We start from the raw sequence: 20,960 nt of genomic DNA on the forward strand, positions 1-20,960 counted from the left end.
TGAGCTTAAACAGTTAAAAAAAGATATTAAAAAGTAACAAATTTACATTTGCTAAAAACAAACTCTATTAATCTGTAGAAAAACAAATAAAGGTATCCAAGGAGGAAGAGTGAAAACCCATTTCTCTCAAGTCCTGATTTTGATATTGTATTTCCTTTTGGAACTCCCTAGAATGGGCTGTTGTCTATAATCCTTTTGTAAAATGGGAATCTGATGGCAGGGACTGGAAAAAGGGGGAATTTCTAGAGCCTGGCCTCATATATCAGAACAATACCCAAGTGCATTCCTAGGGGAAATAAATACAACTGCATAAAAGTGGAGTTACCATTCAAATAATAAAACAGTAGAAGATAGGTCATAAATCAACTCATTAAGATGTTTTATGAGCAAAATGTCTCCTAGTTTGCCTGGGAGCTGTTGATACCTTGTTGCCTGGTCTGGGACGGTGTGAAGCTGGAGCTGGAGCTGGAGCTGGAACTGGCAGGACTGGGCTGCTCGGACTTCAGAGAAGAAGAGAAAAACATCATCAATAACTTTATGGGACACTACACATCTAAAATTGAAAACAATATAGTTGCTCAAAGCAGCCTCTGCAAAAACAGCCTGACACTGCACAAGAAAAATGACTACATATTTCATGATGTCAAAAATACTAGCACAGGAAGAGTTACGGGGTCCTTTTTCTTTGACCACCTTATTTTATTATATGCAGAAACAAGTATAAAAACTCAAGGATAGAGAGATAAACACCTGAGTATTACATAAAGAGAGAACCTGGCTTTGACTTCACTCCTGTTTATTACTATGCACATCTCTTTCTAAAAGATAGCCTGATTACCCTTTCTGCAATGTTTGATTGACTCAACTGGTTAAAACATAGTGGTAATGAGGCCAAGGTCATTAGTTCAATCACATTATGCGCCAGTTAATTTCACTCTGGTCCAAGGCCATGACCCAACCCTAACCCTGTGCACAGTTCACAAATGTAGGCCAATGTTCATGAGGCCTAGCCAAGTCCCACAGATGAGTCAGAGAAAAGTGTTGCCACTATTTAAAAAAAATAGAAAAAGCAAAGAAAAAAAAAATTTTTTTTTAAAAACCAACTTTTTAATTCCACAGCCTATGAATGTCAGGGAAAAAAACCACAATAGACACACCTTAGTCTCTCTTACTCTCAATGAATTCTCCACATCCTTTAATATCCTTAGCAAGTTTTACATCTAACTTCCAACCCACCCAACTCAATTCTCTTCCTTCTCCAAACCTACTGAAAACACACTAGATGGATCATCTGTTTCTTACTAGCTACGCTGCAGTGCTTATAACATACTCCTCCTATGTGCTGCCTCCTATGGGTCTTTTCTTCCCGATAAAGAGGAGACACCAGCACTTGATACAGCAGGGTCTGCCTTATGCTTTCTATTATACCTGCACACTTAGCACTATGCATTATATACAGCAGACATTCCATATTTGTAACTAAAGGCAGCACATTAGGGCCTCGGTTCCATTGTCTGCCAGATTTGTGACATTACAAAAGGTGGAGCAGACAACTGAAGAGAATTGTGCAGTCACCGATGAGACCATCAACACACTTAAATTTCATATATTTAAGATCAAACTTATTCTTAAATAACTTAGTGATATTGATATGTTTGGTTATTTCTATTCATTTCTAATGTGCTCATAGTCTCAACTATATATTCATGCTATCTGAGAAATACCTGAGGTCTTTCCATGTATAGGACTCTTTTCCCCCCTCCGTTCAATGAGAAATCGAGTTGGAGTGTGAACTAAGTGCACAATCAGAAGCTGCTAAATGAGGATTACCATTCCTTCTCAGTTTATACTGCAGTTTCTCACCACTGATTTTTTTTTTCATCTCCCCTCCTAGCAATGAACCCCCACCCGGATCTCCCTAAACAGCACCAAACTCCAGATTCGGACACAAGGAAGCACTTTCAGGCATTCCTAACGCACACTTCACATCCTCAGGCTGGATGGGAAAACAGGTGTCAGCAATCTACCACTCATTCTGCAGGAAAAGAGCCAGACAGGATCTCTAATGAGCAGCAGGCGGCCCACCAACCCTTCGACACTGCAAGCTTTTCTTGAGAATTGTAGTACAATGTCCTACACATTGCCATTTGCGGCTCACAAAGAAGAGTTGGTTTACAAGTACAAATGCCTGTGTGAGGTACTCTTCATTTCTGTTGAGTGCCTCTTCCACGGTTGAGCCCCAATGGTGAGTTATACAACTGAAAGGGCATTCAGTTAGCATTTATGTGCAATGCCCAGCTGTAAAACAGTTCTCCCAGGGCCCGGAGAGTACTCCTTTTCCTCTCCAACTTGCTCTTTTCAGCCATGAAAAGTGCCTGCAAATGGTATTATTTTGATAGCTCTGGAAACCATTTGGGAGCCAAAAAAAGAGGTTTCCTTACAGTGAGCAGAGAGCTCTAATTCCCCGTGCTGCCTGACCAGCACATGTTGAGCTGGACCTAAAGGAGCCATTCTGCTAGAGCTATTTGCTGAGAGTGATATGAACTAGGACAACAAAGGAGAACAGTGGCACTCTCTTCAAACTACCTCCCACTAACCTTGACCCATGTGCATCATGCAAAAGTCCAGGCCAGAACCACACTGAAAAGCACCCTTTTCAACTTCTAACCATAAACAAGGATAATAATTCTGCATTTGCTAATCTTCAGAAATCAGATAAATGACAAAACACACTAGGAGGAAAAGCCTTTTTATGCAACATTTAAAGTTAATGCCTTGCCTCTGACACAAAACACAAAGCATTTGGAAGGCTCACAGTAGCAGACACTTGAATTCTATAAGAATATTCAAATAGAAAGATAACAGCAAAAGAACTGGATGAAGAAAGTCAAATGTTGAATGATGAGCAGCAAAGCAATGTTCTGAAAGCCTTTGCTAGTCAAGACAAGCATCTGTGGAATATTAGAGTGGAGAGGAGTTTTAAAACCATTCCAGGCAGAGCCTCTCAGAAAAGGGATCTTCTCAGAAAAGGGATCTTCTCAGAAAAGGGATCTTCACAGAAAAGGGATCACTGGAGAGCTTGTTAAAACACTGACTGCTGCCCTCTCCCAGGGTTCTTGATTCAGTAGGTTAAGAAGGGTAGGTGAACAAACAAGAACCCAGGTGATGCTGAGACCACAGGGCCAGTAACAACCACACTTTTGAGAATCACTGATTGACCCAGTCAATTATCAATGATTATCATGTCTATGATTATCATGTCTATGATTATCAATGATTATGCATGTCTATGATTATCAATGATTGATAATCATAGACATGCATTAGAATTAGCTAGGAGAAGTCTATTAATTGGTGTTATGGTTTGGATGTGAGCCCTGGAAAGGGTAAATCTTTCCTATGTCCCCTTTCCCTCTTTTCTCTTTCTCTGCTTCCTTGCTACCACAAAGGGAGCAGTTTCCCTGTGCTGAATCCTTCTCCTATGATATGCTGCCTCACTTTGCGTGAGCTGGCCACCTATGGACTGAGACTTCTGAAACTGTGAGTCCCAAATAAACTTTTCCTCCTCTAAGTTGTTCTTGCCAGGTGTTTTGGTCACAACAATGCAAAAACTGGCTAAGGCAACAGGATTGAAGTAGAAATCCAAGCACATTTATAAAAAGTTCAACAAGCCAGGCGGGGTGGTGCATGCCTGTAATCCCAGTGATTCAGGAGTCTGAGGAAAGGAGAATCACAAGTTCAAATCCAGTCTTAGCAACTCAATGAGACCCTGTTTCAAAATAAACAATAAAAACAGGCTAAGAACGTGGCTCAGTGGTTAAACACCTCGAAGGTACCAAAAAACAAAAAAGTTCAACAAAAGGTATTAATAAAAAGTCTAAGTTGAGACCACTGATTCTGTTAGTTACTTCTTCTTTTTTCCCCCCCATGGGAAAAAAAAAGTTCCTTATAGAATTTTAAATTTGTGAAAGCACTGAGAATATATATCATGGGAAAAATTAGAAATGTATTGATTTTTCCAGAGGCAGCCTCCCTGTGTGTACTCTTCAGTGTTTTGCAAGAAAGCACTCTGACAGAGCATGGTTACCACTCAATAAAAACACTTGTGGTGGATGGACCTTACACTCACCCTGACTGGTCCAGAATTCAACCAAATGTTAACTGCTCAAGAGTTCTTCTGCCACCAGAGAAGGCTGACCCTGTCTTCTATCTTAAGAGCTAACAACAGAACTGCAGCTCATTTAAAATATGTTTTTGATATTAAGAAGAACACAAATCAAGGATGATTATATAAATATAGGTTATTTAAATGTTTTTAAAATGTCTCCATAAACAAGATTGTATTATTATTATTATTATTATTATTTTTACTGAGGATTCATCCCAGGGGTGTTATACCACTGAGCCACATTCCCAGTCGTTTTTATTTTGAGACAGGGCCTCACTAAGTTCCTGAGGATAGCCTCGAACTTGTGATCTTCCTGCCTAAGTCTCCTGTAAATTAACATCTTTATATACCCTAATGATTGACAAGATATATTATCCTCCATTTTAGACTCTCCTAAGAAACATTTAAAACATGTATATTTTTGAATGTGCATGCAGGGTGCATATGCTAAACCAAAAATTAAGAGTTAAGAAAGTTCACTGAGGTTTTGATATAGTTCCCTTGGTGACTAATTTGAAATGTCAAAATCCATTCGAAATATCAAAATTCTCCCCACTAAAAATGGTTTTGCTTCTTGCTGATGTTATGGGTAATCAAACATCTACTAATGAAGTTTCTGTAAATGGTATGCTCCACAGTGAAAAATGCAGAGATTAAGAATCTCACTTCTATTGCTTGATAGTTATGTTTTGGGGAAGATTGCTTAAGCATTAATTTCCTTACAGAGTAAAAGCACTGAAACTCATACAGAAGTTATATTAAAGCTGGGCACAGTGGTGCACACCCCAGCTACTCAGGAGGCGAAGGCAGGAGGATCTAAGTTGGAGGACAGCTTAGACAGTTTAGTAAGGATCCTGTCTCCAAAAAAAAAAAAAAAAAAAGGTCTGCGAGTATAGCTCAGTGATAGAGTGCCCCTAAATTCAATCCCCAGGCCAGAGTGGGTGGGGTAGAAAGAGAGTAGTAGTAGTTATATTAAACTGATATAATAAAGAAAGTAAAAACACCTAGACCACAGCTGCTGTTGCAGTGCCATTTTCTACATTATATGTCTATGCAAAAATCTTTGGAATAGATTTTCTACAGAGGACTCCTTTTGTCCAGGATAAGAAAAACCGTATATCTACAACTCCTAAAAGTGTTTCAGAAGGAATACCTGTCAAGGTAGATGGCAAGAGAAGGCTTGCAAAAACTGACCCTGTTCCTTACATGAGCAACATGCTTCCCCCTGGGTGGCAAGCCTGAAACCCTGTCTTTTCTAATGGGCAACTGTATTTATGAGCAGAATTTCAATGACTTGATTTTTAAAGCAACCTAAATAAAGAAAAGGGGGAGGGGGGATGATACACACCTTTCTTTCAGTGAAAAGAGATAAGAATACAGTAAATAGTTAAATTGAAATTATTTCAGATACTCTCCCAATGTCCTTCACAAAATTTTTACCTCATCTAAAAAAAGAAAATCTATTAGGCTACAATAAAGATAATCTCTTCTTTGAACAAATATCCAGAAAGACTGTGTTGAAGACATGTACAAATCGAACAAGAAGACAAGTATAATACACCTTACTTTCCAGTTCTATCTTCATCACAACTAACTAAAGTTCTTATTAGTTTAGCTCTCCTTTCATTAAAAAATCAGAATCATCCTACATATTATCTACCTCTTAGACAGCTTAACATAAATTATTGAAAGCCTACCTCATTTAGTTTTCCTTTATATGAAACTGAAAATAATCCACTTAATTTTCAAATATGATTTAATTTTAAAGAACAATAACACCGTGCTCAACAATTATGGAAAACATTCTATCTCACTAATTCCCATTAATAGGTAATATTTTGAGGTAGCTATGTTAATAAAAGTTGAGGTCAAAATTAAGCAAAGAAATAAGTATTGAAAAGTAATCAAATAAGAATTGGATGTAGTTAACCTAACAAAATTAATGCAAAATTGAATTGTTAAAAGGCTAGAAATAAGACAACTTTGAATTTCATCTGGTCTCATCTTAATAACTGCCTCAAACAAACATGTTACAAGATCAAATCCTTATTATGCAGAAAAGAATATGAGATTAAGAACAGACCAACTTTGGTAACTGCAGCCTCTTAATGTGCCTTTCTGTAACTCCATCAGATTCTTACTTCATTTGCTTTATTTTGAGGGAGGCAGGTGCTAAGGACTAAATTCACCTGTTGGTAAGTGTTTGGAGATAATGCCTTTGGGAGATAACAAGGTTTACAGGATGTCAAGAATGTGTGGGGCCTTCCTAAGGAGATTAGTGCTTTATCAGAAGAAACACCAGAAAACCAGAGCTTTCATTTTCTGTCTTACTATGTAAGGACACAGCAAAAATGTGGCCATTTGCAAGCCAAAAGAGAGCCTCACTGGCCTCCTTGATCTTGGAACTCAAACTCTTGGATCTATTAAGAAATACATTCCTGTTGCTTAAGCCTCTAGCCTATGGTATATTGTTATGGCAGACCAATCTAACCAAGAGAGCAGGACACGTTTTTGTTTTGTTTTGTTTTGTTTTGTTTTGTTTTGTTTTGTTTTGTTTTGTTTGAGAGAGAGGAGAGAGGAGAGAGGAGAGAGGAGAGAGGAGAGAGGAGAGAGAGAGAGAGAGAGAGAGAGAGAGAGAGAGAGAGAGAGAGAGAGAGAATTTTTTAATATTTATTTTTTAGTTTTCAGTGGACACAACATCTTTATTTTATTTTTATGTGGTGCTGAGGATGGAACCCAGTGACCCGCGCATGCCAGGCGAGCGCGCTACTGCTTGAGCCACGTCCCCAGCCCAAGGACACGTTTGTTTTTTTTTTAATTGACATTTTACAGATGAGGAAACTGGAGCATAGTAAGATTAAGTGGTGACATTTAGGTGTATTAGAACCAGATTTTCTGACTTCTCATCTACTATTCTTTCTACTGCATCTATCAACTTTGAAAAAGTGCAACTCGTTTAAAGCAGTTTTCCAAACACACTAATACTTTTTATAACACTAGTGTTAGGGAACACCATTTTCTATATCACTGTGAAAGATGTACTGAATATCCTTCTATCCACAAGGGACATCTTGTGATCCACACCCAGCTCAAACCAGTGGTAAAACAAAACACTTCATCCCAGAGGCTTACTGTGCCTGAATCAATTGCTTCCAACATTTGTCCAATCAATACTACTACAGATCCTGGCTAGTTCCTTACTAGTTCAATATGTTTTATGAAGAAGGGCAGGAAAGTTTCTCCTCTGAACTGCTCTGATCCTCTTGATACTGGCCCTGATGAGGCAAGAGAGAACAACTATTTATTTTACTTGCCTTCAAAGGTGATTTACCCTCTCTTCCTAAGGCTACAATACAAAATCCCTTAACATCCAAGAACAACAACAAGTTTAACGTTTTAAATAATCTGTTTAATAACATTTTCTTTTAAAACAAGGTGAAATTGAACAAAGGCCACTGGAAGCTAAAACCTTGATAGCTAGACAGTGAGTCAAGTTTGTGAATATAGGGAAGGCTTTACATCTCTTTTTGGCAGACTCCTTCCATTTATATTATGACAACTTGAATGAGCTGGATGTTAAATTAGAACGGTATTTAGCCTCTAGGGCTCTCGTATGATCAAAAGCTATTGTTATACCCATCATTTTCTGGTAAGAGGACAAGAGCATAAGAATTATCCTCCCAACTAACTGTTAACAAAACGGAAAGGTCCTTATTTCTTACATTTTCAAATTACAGACATAAAATCATTCTGGATGCCAAGATAATGGGCTTTATGTTGGGGTACCTCTGTTTTTACAACTGCATTTGGTTTCTTCATTATTATCATCTTCACTATATTATTATTAAATGTTGTCGTCCTTTGGACTTATCATTCCCTGTCTGAGAACACAAAATCTCATTAGGAAACAAAATGGCCTTGGGGAACAAGGGTCTATAAATCTCTCCATAAGACCCTTTTCCACACTTAGGGATGGCTGTAATTTTCTTTTCGCTTCCTCTCTTTTAAGCAGAAGAGCCTCAAGTCTTTTATCTCTCATCACCAGTCATACTTTGAAGGTTGCTACTAACTATTATAGCCAGAACATGTGCTCTTTCAAAAAATCCAGTGGTTGCAAGACGGTGTATGTGCCAGATGTGTCCTAAGAGATTACTAGCAAGAATATTTACTCATATCAGAGCTTTAGGAATGCAAAATCATCTGCAGATAGATCAGTTGCAGTTTTACCACCTATAAGGATGTTACCCTTCTTTGAGCAAAGACTATGTATAGAAGTAGAGTCTCCTACTATCCATTAAACATACCACTTATTTCACTTAGCATGATAGTCTTCAGTTCCAACCATCATGTATATCCATAAGACACTAATTAAAAAAAAAAAAACAACAAAACTACAAGTAAATAGCAGAAAGATCAGTAGAGTAGAGAGAAGGAACAGGGAGGGAGGAAGAAAGGAAAGGGGAGGTACTGGGGACTGAATTAGAACAAATTATATTCCATGCTTTTATAACTATGTCAAAATGAATCTTACCATTTTGTATAACTAAAAAGAACCAGAAAAAAATAAGTAGAGTTGAAATAAAGTTAAAATATATTTATACCACTTAGTTTTAAAGTCAGAGACTTAATTGTTTTTGCCCCCTTCTCTTTTGTGTGTTTTTAAGAGTGGTGGGTAGAAAAGAAAAAAGTTACAAGTGAGAGTACTTACAGCAGCAATGCCTCAAGACAGAAATAGGAAGAGGAAAAGAAGTTTCCTGACAGAATTGTCCCAAATTAACAGTTAGAGCTGAACACTGGACTTCAAAACACACAACTGCTCATCAGTTCACAGCAAGATCCTGAAATTTGTCTAAACTCTCTTCAGTCACTTGGGAAATAACCCACCTGTGCAGAGCACTATAAACTTGAAATTAATGTCGCATTTTTGAAGTTTATAAGGGCATTACTGAATTGAAGAAAGTCTTAAAAATACATTATTTGTGGTTACAGGTCTTAGTCTTGGCTTAAAAATTAAAATTATTAAATTGAGTGAATTCAGGAAACAAGATGGTAATTAACTGAGTTAAACTAAAACATATATATCTGAAGATATCCTTTTGACAAGACATTAACTGCATTTCCTTATTAACTTTAAACCATTTTTTAAAAAGGATTGCTTTAAAGTGTTCTTAGAGCATTTGATTGGCACTCTTTATACACTTATACAAATGTCAAGAAGATCTATTAATTTTAATCTTTGAACTATCTTACAGATTTTCCCCTATTAAATGTGAAGCTTGGATTTATTATCATGGCAGTGGCATTAAAAGTTCATTTTATTGGCTAAGATCTTACTTCCACAGTGCTTTGAGTTCCAAAATAATAAAAATCTGCTGGGAATGAAATAATTATTTTAAAACTCTATCATTGACATGTCAAAAATGCAACATCTTCTCACTGTAATGTAAAACAACAAAGGCTAGTTGCAAGCATTGTTTCTTTGTAAGCCTTGCATTTTCTTAACTAGAATAACAGCACATATTCCAGGTAATACACTAGAGCCCTTTCTTTTAGCTAGATCAGAAGACTCCAAAGCTCCTAGGGTGTGTGCATGAACACATGTGCACATGTAGATAAGTATAAAATCCATAAGGGCAGGGTAAAAGCAAATAATTGAGCTTCCATTTATATTTTCTTCTTTCCCTTTTAAGTGTTCGATATTTTATACGTACTTTCTTATACATTAATACAGTGAAAACTACTTTGGTTGGGAAACATACATACATTACAGATACATATTTACTGAGAGAAATGAGTTTTTAATACCATCCTTAGTGATAATTGTGTAATTTACCAGTTTGAATCTCAATTATATCATATAAATTTCAAATTCTGGAGTGATATGTGCTAAATATACAGGACAGTGCCACTGCAATTTACTAAGAGACATCTAGACTTTTGCATCCTATTATATTTAATGCTCAAAATCAACTTAGAGATGAAACATTTAGGGATTTTGTTTTATTTGTTTATTTATTTATTTTTTTGGTGCTGGGGATTGAACCCCGGGGCCCTATACTGCATGGTAAGCACTCCACCACTGAATTACATCCCAATTTTTTAAGTTAAATAGAAATACTGCAACAAGAGTTCCTTATTAAGAGGTAACATCAAATTATATAGATTTTCTTAAAACAAAAACTTAACACAAATATTTTATAAAATCCCCCTGAGAAGCTCATTGTTGGCTTTATTTGAGACTCTTGTAGTGTTTACTGGAAATTATGCAGTTTTAGTGAAATTTTTTTATAAATGCCCTAGTATCTAAATATGCTACACTTAAATTCATTTCTGTTTAAAATGGCATATCCTAACAAACCGTTTATAAAGATGGGACTCTTTTTAAGAAGTCCACTCTATCTCAATGAAAATGAACTAAAATAGCACAAACATGGCACATTTAAGAGACTTTTCTCATGTGAAAACATTAGGAGGTGGGATGTTTTGTTTTGTTCTCAATGTAGTCTTTTAAAATGTGGTGTTCAGAATCACATATTCCCTGTTAGTAATATTAGATTCTTATCAAGAATAGGCAGAATGCTCCTGCTTACCAGGCTCTGAAGGAAACTGCATTTCCATGCACACATCTTACATAAGCTCAACAGTTGCTTTTCTTCATAAATCAATCTATTGTTGCACTTCATAATGAGAAGGCAGATTTACTGCCTTTTACCGCCTTTTCTCACCATCAGAAAGATGCCTATTTGGGTAATAGAACATTTCTCTTCTTCAAGGGTGTTTGGGATTAGGGAGGAAGGGGCAAGAACCTTTAACATCTGCTCCCTTCCAATGAATGACACCTCTAGTTCTCACAGCCCAGACGATAAAAAGCAAATATCCCAAGTTGATAACATTCTCTAACTTGAAGAAAGACAATACTTTAAATACAGTGAAATCACATCACTAAAACACATATGTGGGATTTGAAGGTTATACAGTAAAACACAAGATTCAAAAATCGCTAACACTGTCACTCAAATACCACACAATCATCATCACAGTCAGAACAATAGGAGTTTAGAATAAAGACTTGGGATTCATCATCTTGAATTTTCCTCAACCCTAAAAAACAAATTTAAATACTGGCTGGTAAGACTGTAATCATTTGAATCTCAATATTGTGCAAGAAGAACAAAAACAGTTGATGATATAGACTTACATTCTTATGTTTTTATTTACCCAGTGTTTTCCCTTTAGGGAGAAATATTTAAGAATTACTAACTTCAGACTTTAATTTAAAAACAAGAGAAAAACACTTGTTAACATCTGATTCCTAGCCATCTGCCTTTAAAAAATACACACACATGCACACACACACACCCTCACCCACTCACTCCAGTCAGGCTTCGAATTCTTAGCAAGTAAGTAGATCTTGATGGATCTAAACAGAAGTTTCAGTAATCATGGTTCTACTTTTGGAAACAAGGCTATCTTTAAACAGGCATCATGATTCCTCCTAGCAAATGCAGTCAACCACAAATTTTAAACAAATAGACACCATGTAAAACAAATAAATAAATGAAGTGGGGCAGGTACTGAATTCAAGAAGAATCTCTGTTTTTGAAGAAAACTAAATTATGTCTTCTCTCTATGAATATGGAGGACTGCCTTGTGAGCTAACACTTCTTGTTACTTTGGGCTATCTTTTGTCACTTAAGCAATGCTTTTTGACAGTTTTACAGGCTGTTATCCCACAGGCTTCAGTATTTATGGTCTTTATTCACTTGGGCTTTCTCCTCTTATCCACTGGTTACTAATCAATAAATAGATTTTTTTTTTATTGGTCTGAAATTAGCTCAAAGGATGTCCTTCAACAATGGCAGCTCAGGACAGCACCAGGACAACACTGGCTAAAGGTCTTTTCCTCGGCCTCTTTCTCGCTCTCCTCAATTTTCTGTTCCTTACAGACAAGTTAATGAGGGTCCAGGATCCAAGCTGTTCAATTAGACCAACAGCACAAATGATTTACTGCATTCCGAGAGGATAGTTTGGAACCATTTCTGAATTGATGCTCAGAAACACATTCAATTTCAGTATCTCAAAAATGATTAAGAGCCTCAACTTGTTTTTAATCTTCATAAAACAAGAGTGTTTCCTACTCATAGAATCATTATTCATGAAAAGCTCAACTCTATAAACCTTACTATACCCACGCACACGGTAGGTATGTTTCAAATATGTGTATGATATTTCAAAACTCCAACACATAATTTATGACATAGCATTAAAATTTATTACTACAGAGTAAAAGCTACTCATTACTTTTGTTATCCACTATACATAAAAGACCAAGGTCTAAAAAGCAAGTGGAAAACACAGATCCTACTTTGCACTTAACTGTACTTGACTTAAACATCTCCTAAGAGAAAGGTTGGTTTTTATCTTATGAACCATGTGAAATAAGTAATAGATCATGTCCCCTTTTCAGCTGGCTACTGAAAACCTGAAAGTCAAATTAGTCAAAAAAGTTGTGTTTTCTTATAAAACTAAAAATCTGAAAGAAAACTAGAAATATTAACATAATTACTTTCATGAATTTTCTGATAAACTAAGCAAACTGCAGAACTTTCTGTGTATGAGCTGAGCAATAGGGAGAAGGAGGGACAGGAGAGGAGAGAGCAGCTTTGAAGGAGTGCTAAAGCTCCACTTATTGCTCTAAAATGTAATTTACTCTAGTCTGGAATGAAAGCGACTCATGAAGGCTGGGGTTGTAGCTCAGTGGTAGAGTACTTGCCTAGCATGTATGAGCACTGGGTTCGATTCTCAGAACCACATATAAACAAATAAATAAAGGTCCATCAATAACTAATACAAATATTTTTTTAAAAAGTGATTCATGAGCAGCTTCTGTTTTCTCTGAAAGTGTGTGAAATGAGAACATTTCAAAAGGAAATTCCCCCCTCCAAAAAAACCCCACATTTTTTTAAGTCTTCAGATATCGCCACATCTAGGTAAAACAGAAAAACAATTTTAATTTATGGAGATTAGCATTTACATGTGACTACTTTACCCATTTATACATAATCATGTGATAGAATTTAGTTCATAGAGAATCATGACAAATTCTCCTTGAATAAAACCCCAGGAAAATTACTTTCTGTAGATGAATGTTCATGCTTTCTGATATTCCAAAGATAAAACTCCGTAACTGTCATATATCTTTTTAAAAATGGAAGACATAATTGCCCATGCATAAAATTGGCTGGCAACGAATGAATGCTACATTCTCCAAGTTTTGTGACTACTTATTTTAGATTATATCTTCCACATATATTAACCAGTAAGCCAACCCAAATTCTATTCCAACAGACTTATTAAATAAATAAAAAATGAATAAAACATGTTAGAATTTACAGTTACAAATCATTGAAAATTTTAATGAATTATTCTGAAGTGCAATTAAGTAATAACTGATTTTTATCTAGTGATAAGATCACATGGAGTATCCTGGAACTTTTGGGGGGTATGTTTAGTAAAATATTTTGCTCTTACATCTGAAATATGTGAATGGGGAAAATATTTTGGATATATAACTTTTCAAAATATGATAAGCTATATAATTATGAAACATAGAAAAATAATATCATTATTTTCTCAATAAAAAGATACATTTCAGATTTAGTTACTTCAAGTTCTAATCCTTAACTTCTCTGATAAAATAAAAGAAACTGTTTAATAATATAATCATGAGTAGGAAAAACTTATACTTCTTTATGCATTATAAGAATTCACTGGTAGATAAAATAAGTGTAAATGTAACTTATACTTCTTTATGCATTATAAGAATTCACTGGTAGATAAAATAAGTGTAAATGTTCTAAAGTGAGAAGAGCAACGTATCTTTCCCTTCCTTAAATCCCTCTGGGGAGAAATGTACATCTGGGTTCCATATTATACTAGGAGGTATTATAAAATCATAGCTCCTATTTATAAACTTTTCTCTATTTTTTCCTTAATTAGATTGAATATGCTATATAAAAAACAGTGATCTAAAATCATTAAGATTTTACTGATTTTTTCCATAAATTAAAACCCCCTGTGGCTTTTTCTTGTCCAGTCACTCTTCTCACACCTGCTTTTTCATTACCTTGTATAACATCCTGGAAGCTATCTTTCCTATGAAGTTACAGTAAATAAACTTTACATATAGCTGGCCTTTAAAAACCAAGTACAGCAAAGAAATCATTCTCACCTTTTTTAAAAGAAAGCAGAGTAGCTCTCAGGAATATAGAGGTGCCCCAAAGTTCACGTGTCAGCAAGGAATTGAGAGCGGTAAGAATGATCCTCTTGAAAAGAAAGACGTCTCCTTAGGCACCCACATGTATATTTAGATTAGATTGGCAGTTTAAATGACAGCAAACACATGGTCATGACTTCCCAATTGCTCATTCATCCAACACACACACACACACACACACACACACACACACACACACACACACGCGCGCGCGCGCGCTAATCAGAAGCAAACATCCACCCTGAACTGTTTTAGGAATAGCTTTTTCCATCTGATACTACTGTAATGCACGGCAAGCAGACATTCTGCTAGAGATCAGATGTCAAACCCTTAACTGTTTCCTAGTATACTCAGATCTTGAATCACACTGGCTTAGTATTCCAGAACATTTTTCTAAAGTAAGTCTGATATCAACTTGATTCTGTAGCATTTTAGGAAGCACACAACAAAGAAATGACCATGCAAAGTTTCCAATATCTATTTGTCTTCTGGGTATTTTAACTGTAGAGCTGCCCTCCTATTGTGCAAATAGGAAAAAGTCACCACAGAGGTGTGTGTGTGGAAAAACAAACAAAAGTGGTAACAGAGTAAAAAGGTGAAGATATTGAACATGAACTTTAAGTGCCTACTCATAACTGCAGGGTCGGGGATATTTACCAGTAAATAAAAGAAACACAGATGGTACTAGAAGGCTACCAACTATATCTGTGACTCTGACTCACTCACTCACTCACACACTCTCTCTCTCTCTCTCTCTCTCCCCCTCTCTCCACACACACACGCACACACACACACACACACACACACACACACACAGAGCTATGTTAGCAAGTAAGAAGCAGAAAGCAAATGTAGCAATTAAAAAATAATCATATTTTACTTTTGACATGGATTTTACATTTGTATCTAAATGTCAAATATTTTGAAGATTCTAGACAAATATAAAGGTAGAGAAAATGGAATAATGTAGTGAGTCAGGCTCAGGGTCTGGAAATATGAGACCACTTTCTATCTGTGTGACCTGAGCCAAGTAATATAATCTCTCCATCATTGTTCCCTTCATCTCTGAAGTGGGGACTCAGAATTAATTGTGGTACCAATTCATATAGTTAACGTAGGTAGATAATACAAAGCAGTTAGAACAGAACTTGGAATACATGATGACTAGATAATAGTTACTATTATCTTCAAGAAGTTGGGTATGAGTCCAATTTGGCTTGTCCAGCCTCTCCTCCATGATAGCCTTCCCTGAATACATCTGACACTTGCAGAAAAAAAGCATCTTCTTTTGGATTGATTCACATTTTATTTGCTTTCAAACTTCACCTATCGCAGGGAGCTGATAAAATGTCTAGATCAATGTCTGACAGATATGACATAGTTCTAGAAAACACCTCTATACAAACAGAATAAACAAAAATGAGAATGAAAAAAAAAGATACTTAGAATCTAAGTACAAGTCATCTATAGGCAAGAACTGCCTGGTCAAAGTAATTACTGAGAGTTCACAGAAAAAAAGAAAGTGAAACTCAGTAGGGAAATCCAATTGCTTGAGTAGAGAAGCTTTTCCTCCTGCACAAAAATAAGGCATCGAGAGTCTTGAGAAAGAGATCCACCTAAAGAAAAGACTAATATCATGATATCATTCTTGATAGTTCATTTCAACTATACAAACTTATGCAGTTCTGTCGAATGTTAACTTCTCTTGATGATAAAAAGACAAAAATTGATGGGTGCTGATTGCTCGACTGCAGAAACATTCATCCCGTAGTTACTTTTATAAAAGTATTATGAAGGAATTCAGAGGTGGAACAAAACCTCAGACAGCTGAAACTCCTTTATATTCCCTGACAAAGACTGTGAGAGGATATTATTATATACTACCTGTTCATGTGATTATTAATGTCAAGCAATTTCTCTTCTTCCTTTTCCCCCCCAATACCTTTGTTTTATTTATTTTTAATTTTATGTGGTGCTAAGGATCAAACCCAGTGCCTCACACATGCTGGGCAAGCTCTCTACCACTGAGCTACAACCCCAGCTCCCTTTCTTCTTCCTTTAAAAACCACAATCACTACACACAAGCAGTTCCTTAACTCCTACTAGGAGGTTTTGTTATAAACAAAAAGAAAGCAGGTATCACATACATAATAAATGGGAGTACTTCCAATGTTAATGCTATCTAAAAGCTTGTTTTTAATGTTCAGTCTGTACCTATCATTAAAATTTAATATAACCTAACACAATTACCATCAATAGGATGCAGGTGTTGGATAATTATATTAGTATCAACACTACAGGCAAATTAAGATTTCTTCCCATGTGATGGAATTCTGATAAATATCAATTCGTTGGTTGACTGAATCCTGAAGATCAAAAGGCTCTGCATATGGCACTAATAAATCAAATAGAGTCATCAAATCTACAGTCTGTTTTCTTTGGCTAAAACTGCAAAGTTTTACTTACAGAGTCTTATCTACTCCTAAAAATTCTCTGCCAAACCAAATTTACTCACCAAGAGCACAGAAAATATAGCACTCCCAAGTTGCACCCTTCTGAGGCTTTTGAAGTTCAGGGATACCATTGTGAGATGGTCTCGATTATCTGGTCTTCTCTTCTCCCTTGTCTTTTTAATAAACTAAAACTATCCTAAAAAAGTAAAATGCTACCTCTAAATTCAAACTGCAAAGTTATGAAATATTTTATTTATTAATGAAATCTACCATAAATAAAGATACTTTATACAAGTCTCTAAACAAACACACTGAAAATAATAAAAGAACTCTGCAAAACTTTTTAAATATCACCCAAAATTCCTGGTGTTGGGAATTCTATTCAGGCATTTATGGACCAATTTATCACCTTCTGATAAACTGAGCCTAAACAGTGTGTGACAGAAGTACTATCTGAAAGAGAAGAGACTAGGAAAATATAACAGATGCAAGGTGAAAGTCCAAGAAAAATTCAACTATCTTTTAATTGATTTCCCTAAGACCATTCTCTTAGATAAACCATCCTATTCCGTATTTCCAATTGTGAAAAATAGGTAGAAATAAATGGTGGGGCTACTGTGCTTTTAAATCTTCTTTATAAAATAATTCTGTACTTTTCAGATGTTTTCATAATTATTATGTTTGAAATATGTAAACAAAATATTTTTTTCTTGGTTCAACTGAGAACATCCCAAAAGGATAAGAAATATTCTCTGTTTATATCCAAAAGGATTTAGAAAGTTTTCATAATTTTTCCTAAAATACTGAAATCTCAACCAAGAATTTTTTGCTCATCCCCTTACACATACACAACCAGAACAAGACAATTAAAAAATGACTTCAGGAAGTGCCAAATGTAGCAGTACATTTTAAAAACTACTCTAAGTTGATAGCCACTACTCAAGGCTAATGTTTTCTTTTTAAAAGGTCATCTACAGAAGTCTTGTATAATCATTACCACTAACTGACAAAGCCATCCATTTAATAAAGTTAGAATTCTGAGACCAACTTGAAATGATACTTTTGGTATGACAAGATCCATTTCAATGGTCTCTCTCAGGCATGGATACTTTTAGGTGCATTTGGGAGTAAATTAGAATCTCTGCCTCTTCAGATATTCAGATCCCCTCTCTCCTTCAGTGAACTGGCCTTCACTCCCTCTAGTTTCAGTGGGATAGCACTGAAGTCCCCAAGATTTAAATTGAATTCCCATTTCCAGGTGGTACTGCCATTTCTGTAGTTCATACACAGAACAAATACAGATGCATCACGTTTGGTCAACAGGGCCCAGAAAGCACCGTGTGAAAGACACACACGTTCTACAATGTTACCTGAAATGAGTTTGCAATCAGAATCAGCGAATCTAAGAGTGATGTATGTTATCAGTCAATTTATATTTAGGGGAAGTCTGTTCTATGCCTGAAATGACAAAATAATATTTGGAGCAAAGTATTCAAGGCACAGCATATCTAAGAGTGGGATCATTCAAATATCTCTCTGGTCAGCAGTTCCAAGTCTACTCCCTTAGAAATCAATAAACCCAGAATCAGACAAGTTACCCTCTAAAATGTGTGTGCACTTGTGTGTCGGAGTTGTGGTGTTCTCCTCTTTGGCTACAACTTTGCTAAAGAAAGACCAACAAGGAGTTGGTCTGGTTCCTGTCATCAAGATTTGTTTAGAGGCCCAATGGCTAGAGTAATGAACCTTGCAGGAGTGGACAAAGTCTATTTATAGAAGCTTTCAGCTGCCACAGACATCACAGGAGATGACAGACTCCATTCCACAGATGCCCCAAGTTTCTATTCTAAAGATGTACTTGAATGATACAGCCAAGTGAATATCTGACCACACCGAATATTCCCAGCCCAAGAGAATTCCCAGTAAGAAACGTCAACTGCCTTTTAAGGTTTTAAGTCCTGGCCACTTTGCTCCTATGGTGAAAGCCACACCACTTTCTGAATAAACTTTCAAACTATTCCACACTGAACCTGGATAATGAATGAAGGGCTCACTGGTTCTGTGCTATCCTGATAGTCGTTACTGTCTCCTATGCAGACATTCTGCTTCTCACCATCTTAATGTATTAAGATGGCTTTTCACATTCTTTTAATTCCTGAATTCTATTCTACATTTTGCCTTGAGTATAAATTATACTCCCAATACAAGGACAAGGATGAGAACAGAAAGGGTGTCTTACTCTGTACCCTGTACAGTAGAGGTTGGAAGCTTTTGCAATGAAAGGCCCAACAGTAAATATTGTAGGCTTCATAGGTGGTAGTCTCTATCTGAATTATTCACTTTTGACCCTCAGCAAAGTGTCCATAGACAAAACTGTAAACAAATAAACATGTCCATGTTCAATAAAACTTTATTTATAAAAACCAGTGGCAAGACAGATTTGTCCGTGGGCTGCAGTTTGCTGACCACTGCTCTGTGGGTACTTAGTACAGCAACATCTTGCTTACAGTGGGCAGGGCTCTGGAAAACTCTGTTGAACAGATTTCTCTGATTTAGTACCATATTATTTCCCTTGGTCTATTTTTGGTTACAAACACAACAAACTTGGTATTGGGGCGGGGGGATTGGGGAGAGAAACTTAATGAACTCATTCCTAGCTATACAGTTTTCTGCTCCTTTAATTTTATCCCATGTAAGAGCAGTGTTCTGACTTTATGCAAATTTCTCAGTTACTGTGGACAACATAACTGATTCTGCCAAAGACATAATGTTATCCTGAAGAGTAAGCTTCAATTCCTAAGTCACTGCAAACTCTATAGGAAGGCTATGCAGGTAGTAAGCTTGATTCACTATTTCAAAAGTTCAAGTTTGAAGTGGGTAAGTTTTAGATATCTGGCAGTTCAAGTTCTGAAAATAGAAATACAGGACTGGCTCATTTTTTGTAGCAGAGATAGGAAGGGTTCTAACATCACAACCATATTCAAAATAATACCTAATCAAATAAACATGTGCTTTAAGTTCAAATTCACATCTGCAAAAATCAATGCTTTTGAGTCTCACCTAGAGGAATTACTCACACTAGAATCTTTAACCAAAGTGTTTTCTTTGTATAAACCCCCAAGCAAAAAATTAAATTAAGTCCTGGATGAGTTATAAGTCTGTATTTTATTTCTTTTTTCTTAAGACTTAGGATACCAAACAATAAAACTGTACAGTCAGCTAAACTGGAAACTCAAAGGTCGAGGAAGAATAGTACAATCTTTTTGTTTTCTTCTTTCTGTTTTCCTTCCCAAAGGATCTCTCCATTTAAAAACAATAACAGGATGGTAATTGTCAAAGACAAAAAAAGTAAATAGGAAGGTGAGGGGGGAAAATGATTCCAAAAGATGGAATCCTTCAGGATAGTTTCTCATATAATTTATATGCCAACAAATTGAGGGAAGAGTTATTCCCCAACAATAAAGATGTGGGCAACACCTCTTTGGTTGTTTTTTTTTTTTTTTTTTTTTTTTTTTTTTTTTTTGTTGTTTGTTTGGGTGAGAAATAATCCACTTCCCTCAATAGCTATTAAAATTCTCTAAACTTTCTCAAGATGCTCAGTTATCAAAAAAAAAAAAAAGATTCAAGAACTCTGAAAGATGCTGTCGGATCAGAAGTTGTTCCATCAATAACACATTCATGTAAAAGTTCACTGACTCCACACAAAAACTGGCATTCAACTGTTCATAACAGCATTATTCACAGCAGCCAAAAAAGTAAAGATAATCCAAACGTCCATTAAAGATTAATAAACAAAATGTGGTAAATCCATACAGTAGAATACTACTTGGCCATAAAAAAAGGAATGAAGTTCTGTCCATGTTACATCAAGGATAACCTTGAAATTAGCCAGGCACAAAAGACCACATTTTATATGATACCACAGATATACAAATTATCCAGAATAGGCAAATCTAGAGACAGGAAGTAGATTAGTGGCTGCCTAAGATTAGAGGCAATGGGAAAATTGAGAGTTAATAGTTAAAGGGTATGAAGTTTACATGAGGAGGGAAATTTTTATGAAATT

At 36.0% G+C, this 20,960-nt stretch overlaps 1 protein-coding gene across 2 annotated transcripts in view; it reads right to left on the bottom strand.

The window, feature by feature from the left end:
• Positions 1-20,960, bottom strand: part of Mllt3 (MLLT3 super elongation complex subunit) — a 261,484-nt gene that overhangs the window by 20,979 nt on the left and 219,545 nt on the right. The window contains exons 1-2 of one of the 2 annotated variants that reach the window (XM_026397585.2): positions 14,400-14,651; positions 425-500 (exon numbers count right to left, since the gene is read on the bottom strand). Coding sequence is in view for 1 of the 2 variants with exons in the window: in XM_026397584.2 (XP_026253369.1) it covers positions 425-500 (76 nt within the window). In the remaining variant the exon portion in view is untranslated. Of the gene's footprint in view, positions 1-424; positions 501-14,399; positions 14,652-20,960 lie in introns of those variants that run through there. The other variant, XM_026397584.2, reaches the window with a different exon arrangement.

This window comes from Urocitellus parryii, chromosome 4, assembly GCF_045843805.1.
Source record: "Urocitellus parryii isolate mUroPar1 chromosome 4, mUroPar1.hap1, whole genome shotgun sequence".
In the NCBI taxonomy this organism is placed as follows: Eukaryota; Metazoa; Chordata; class Mammalia; order Rodentia; family Sciuridae; genus Urocitellus; species Urocitellus parryii.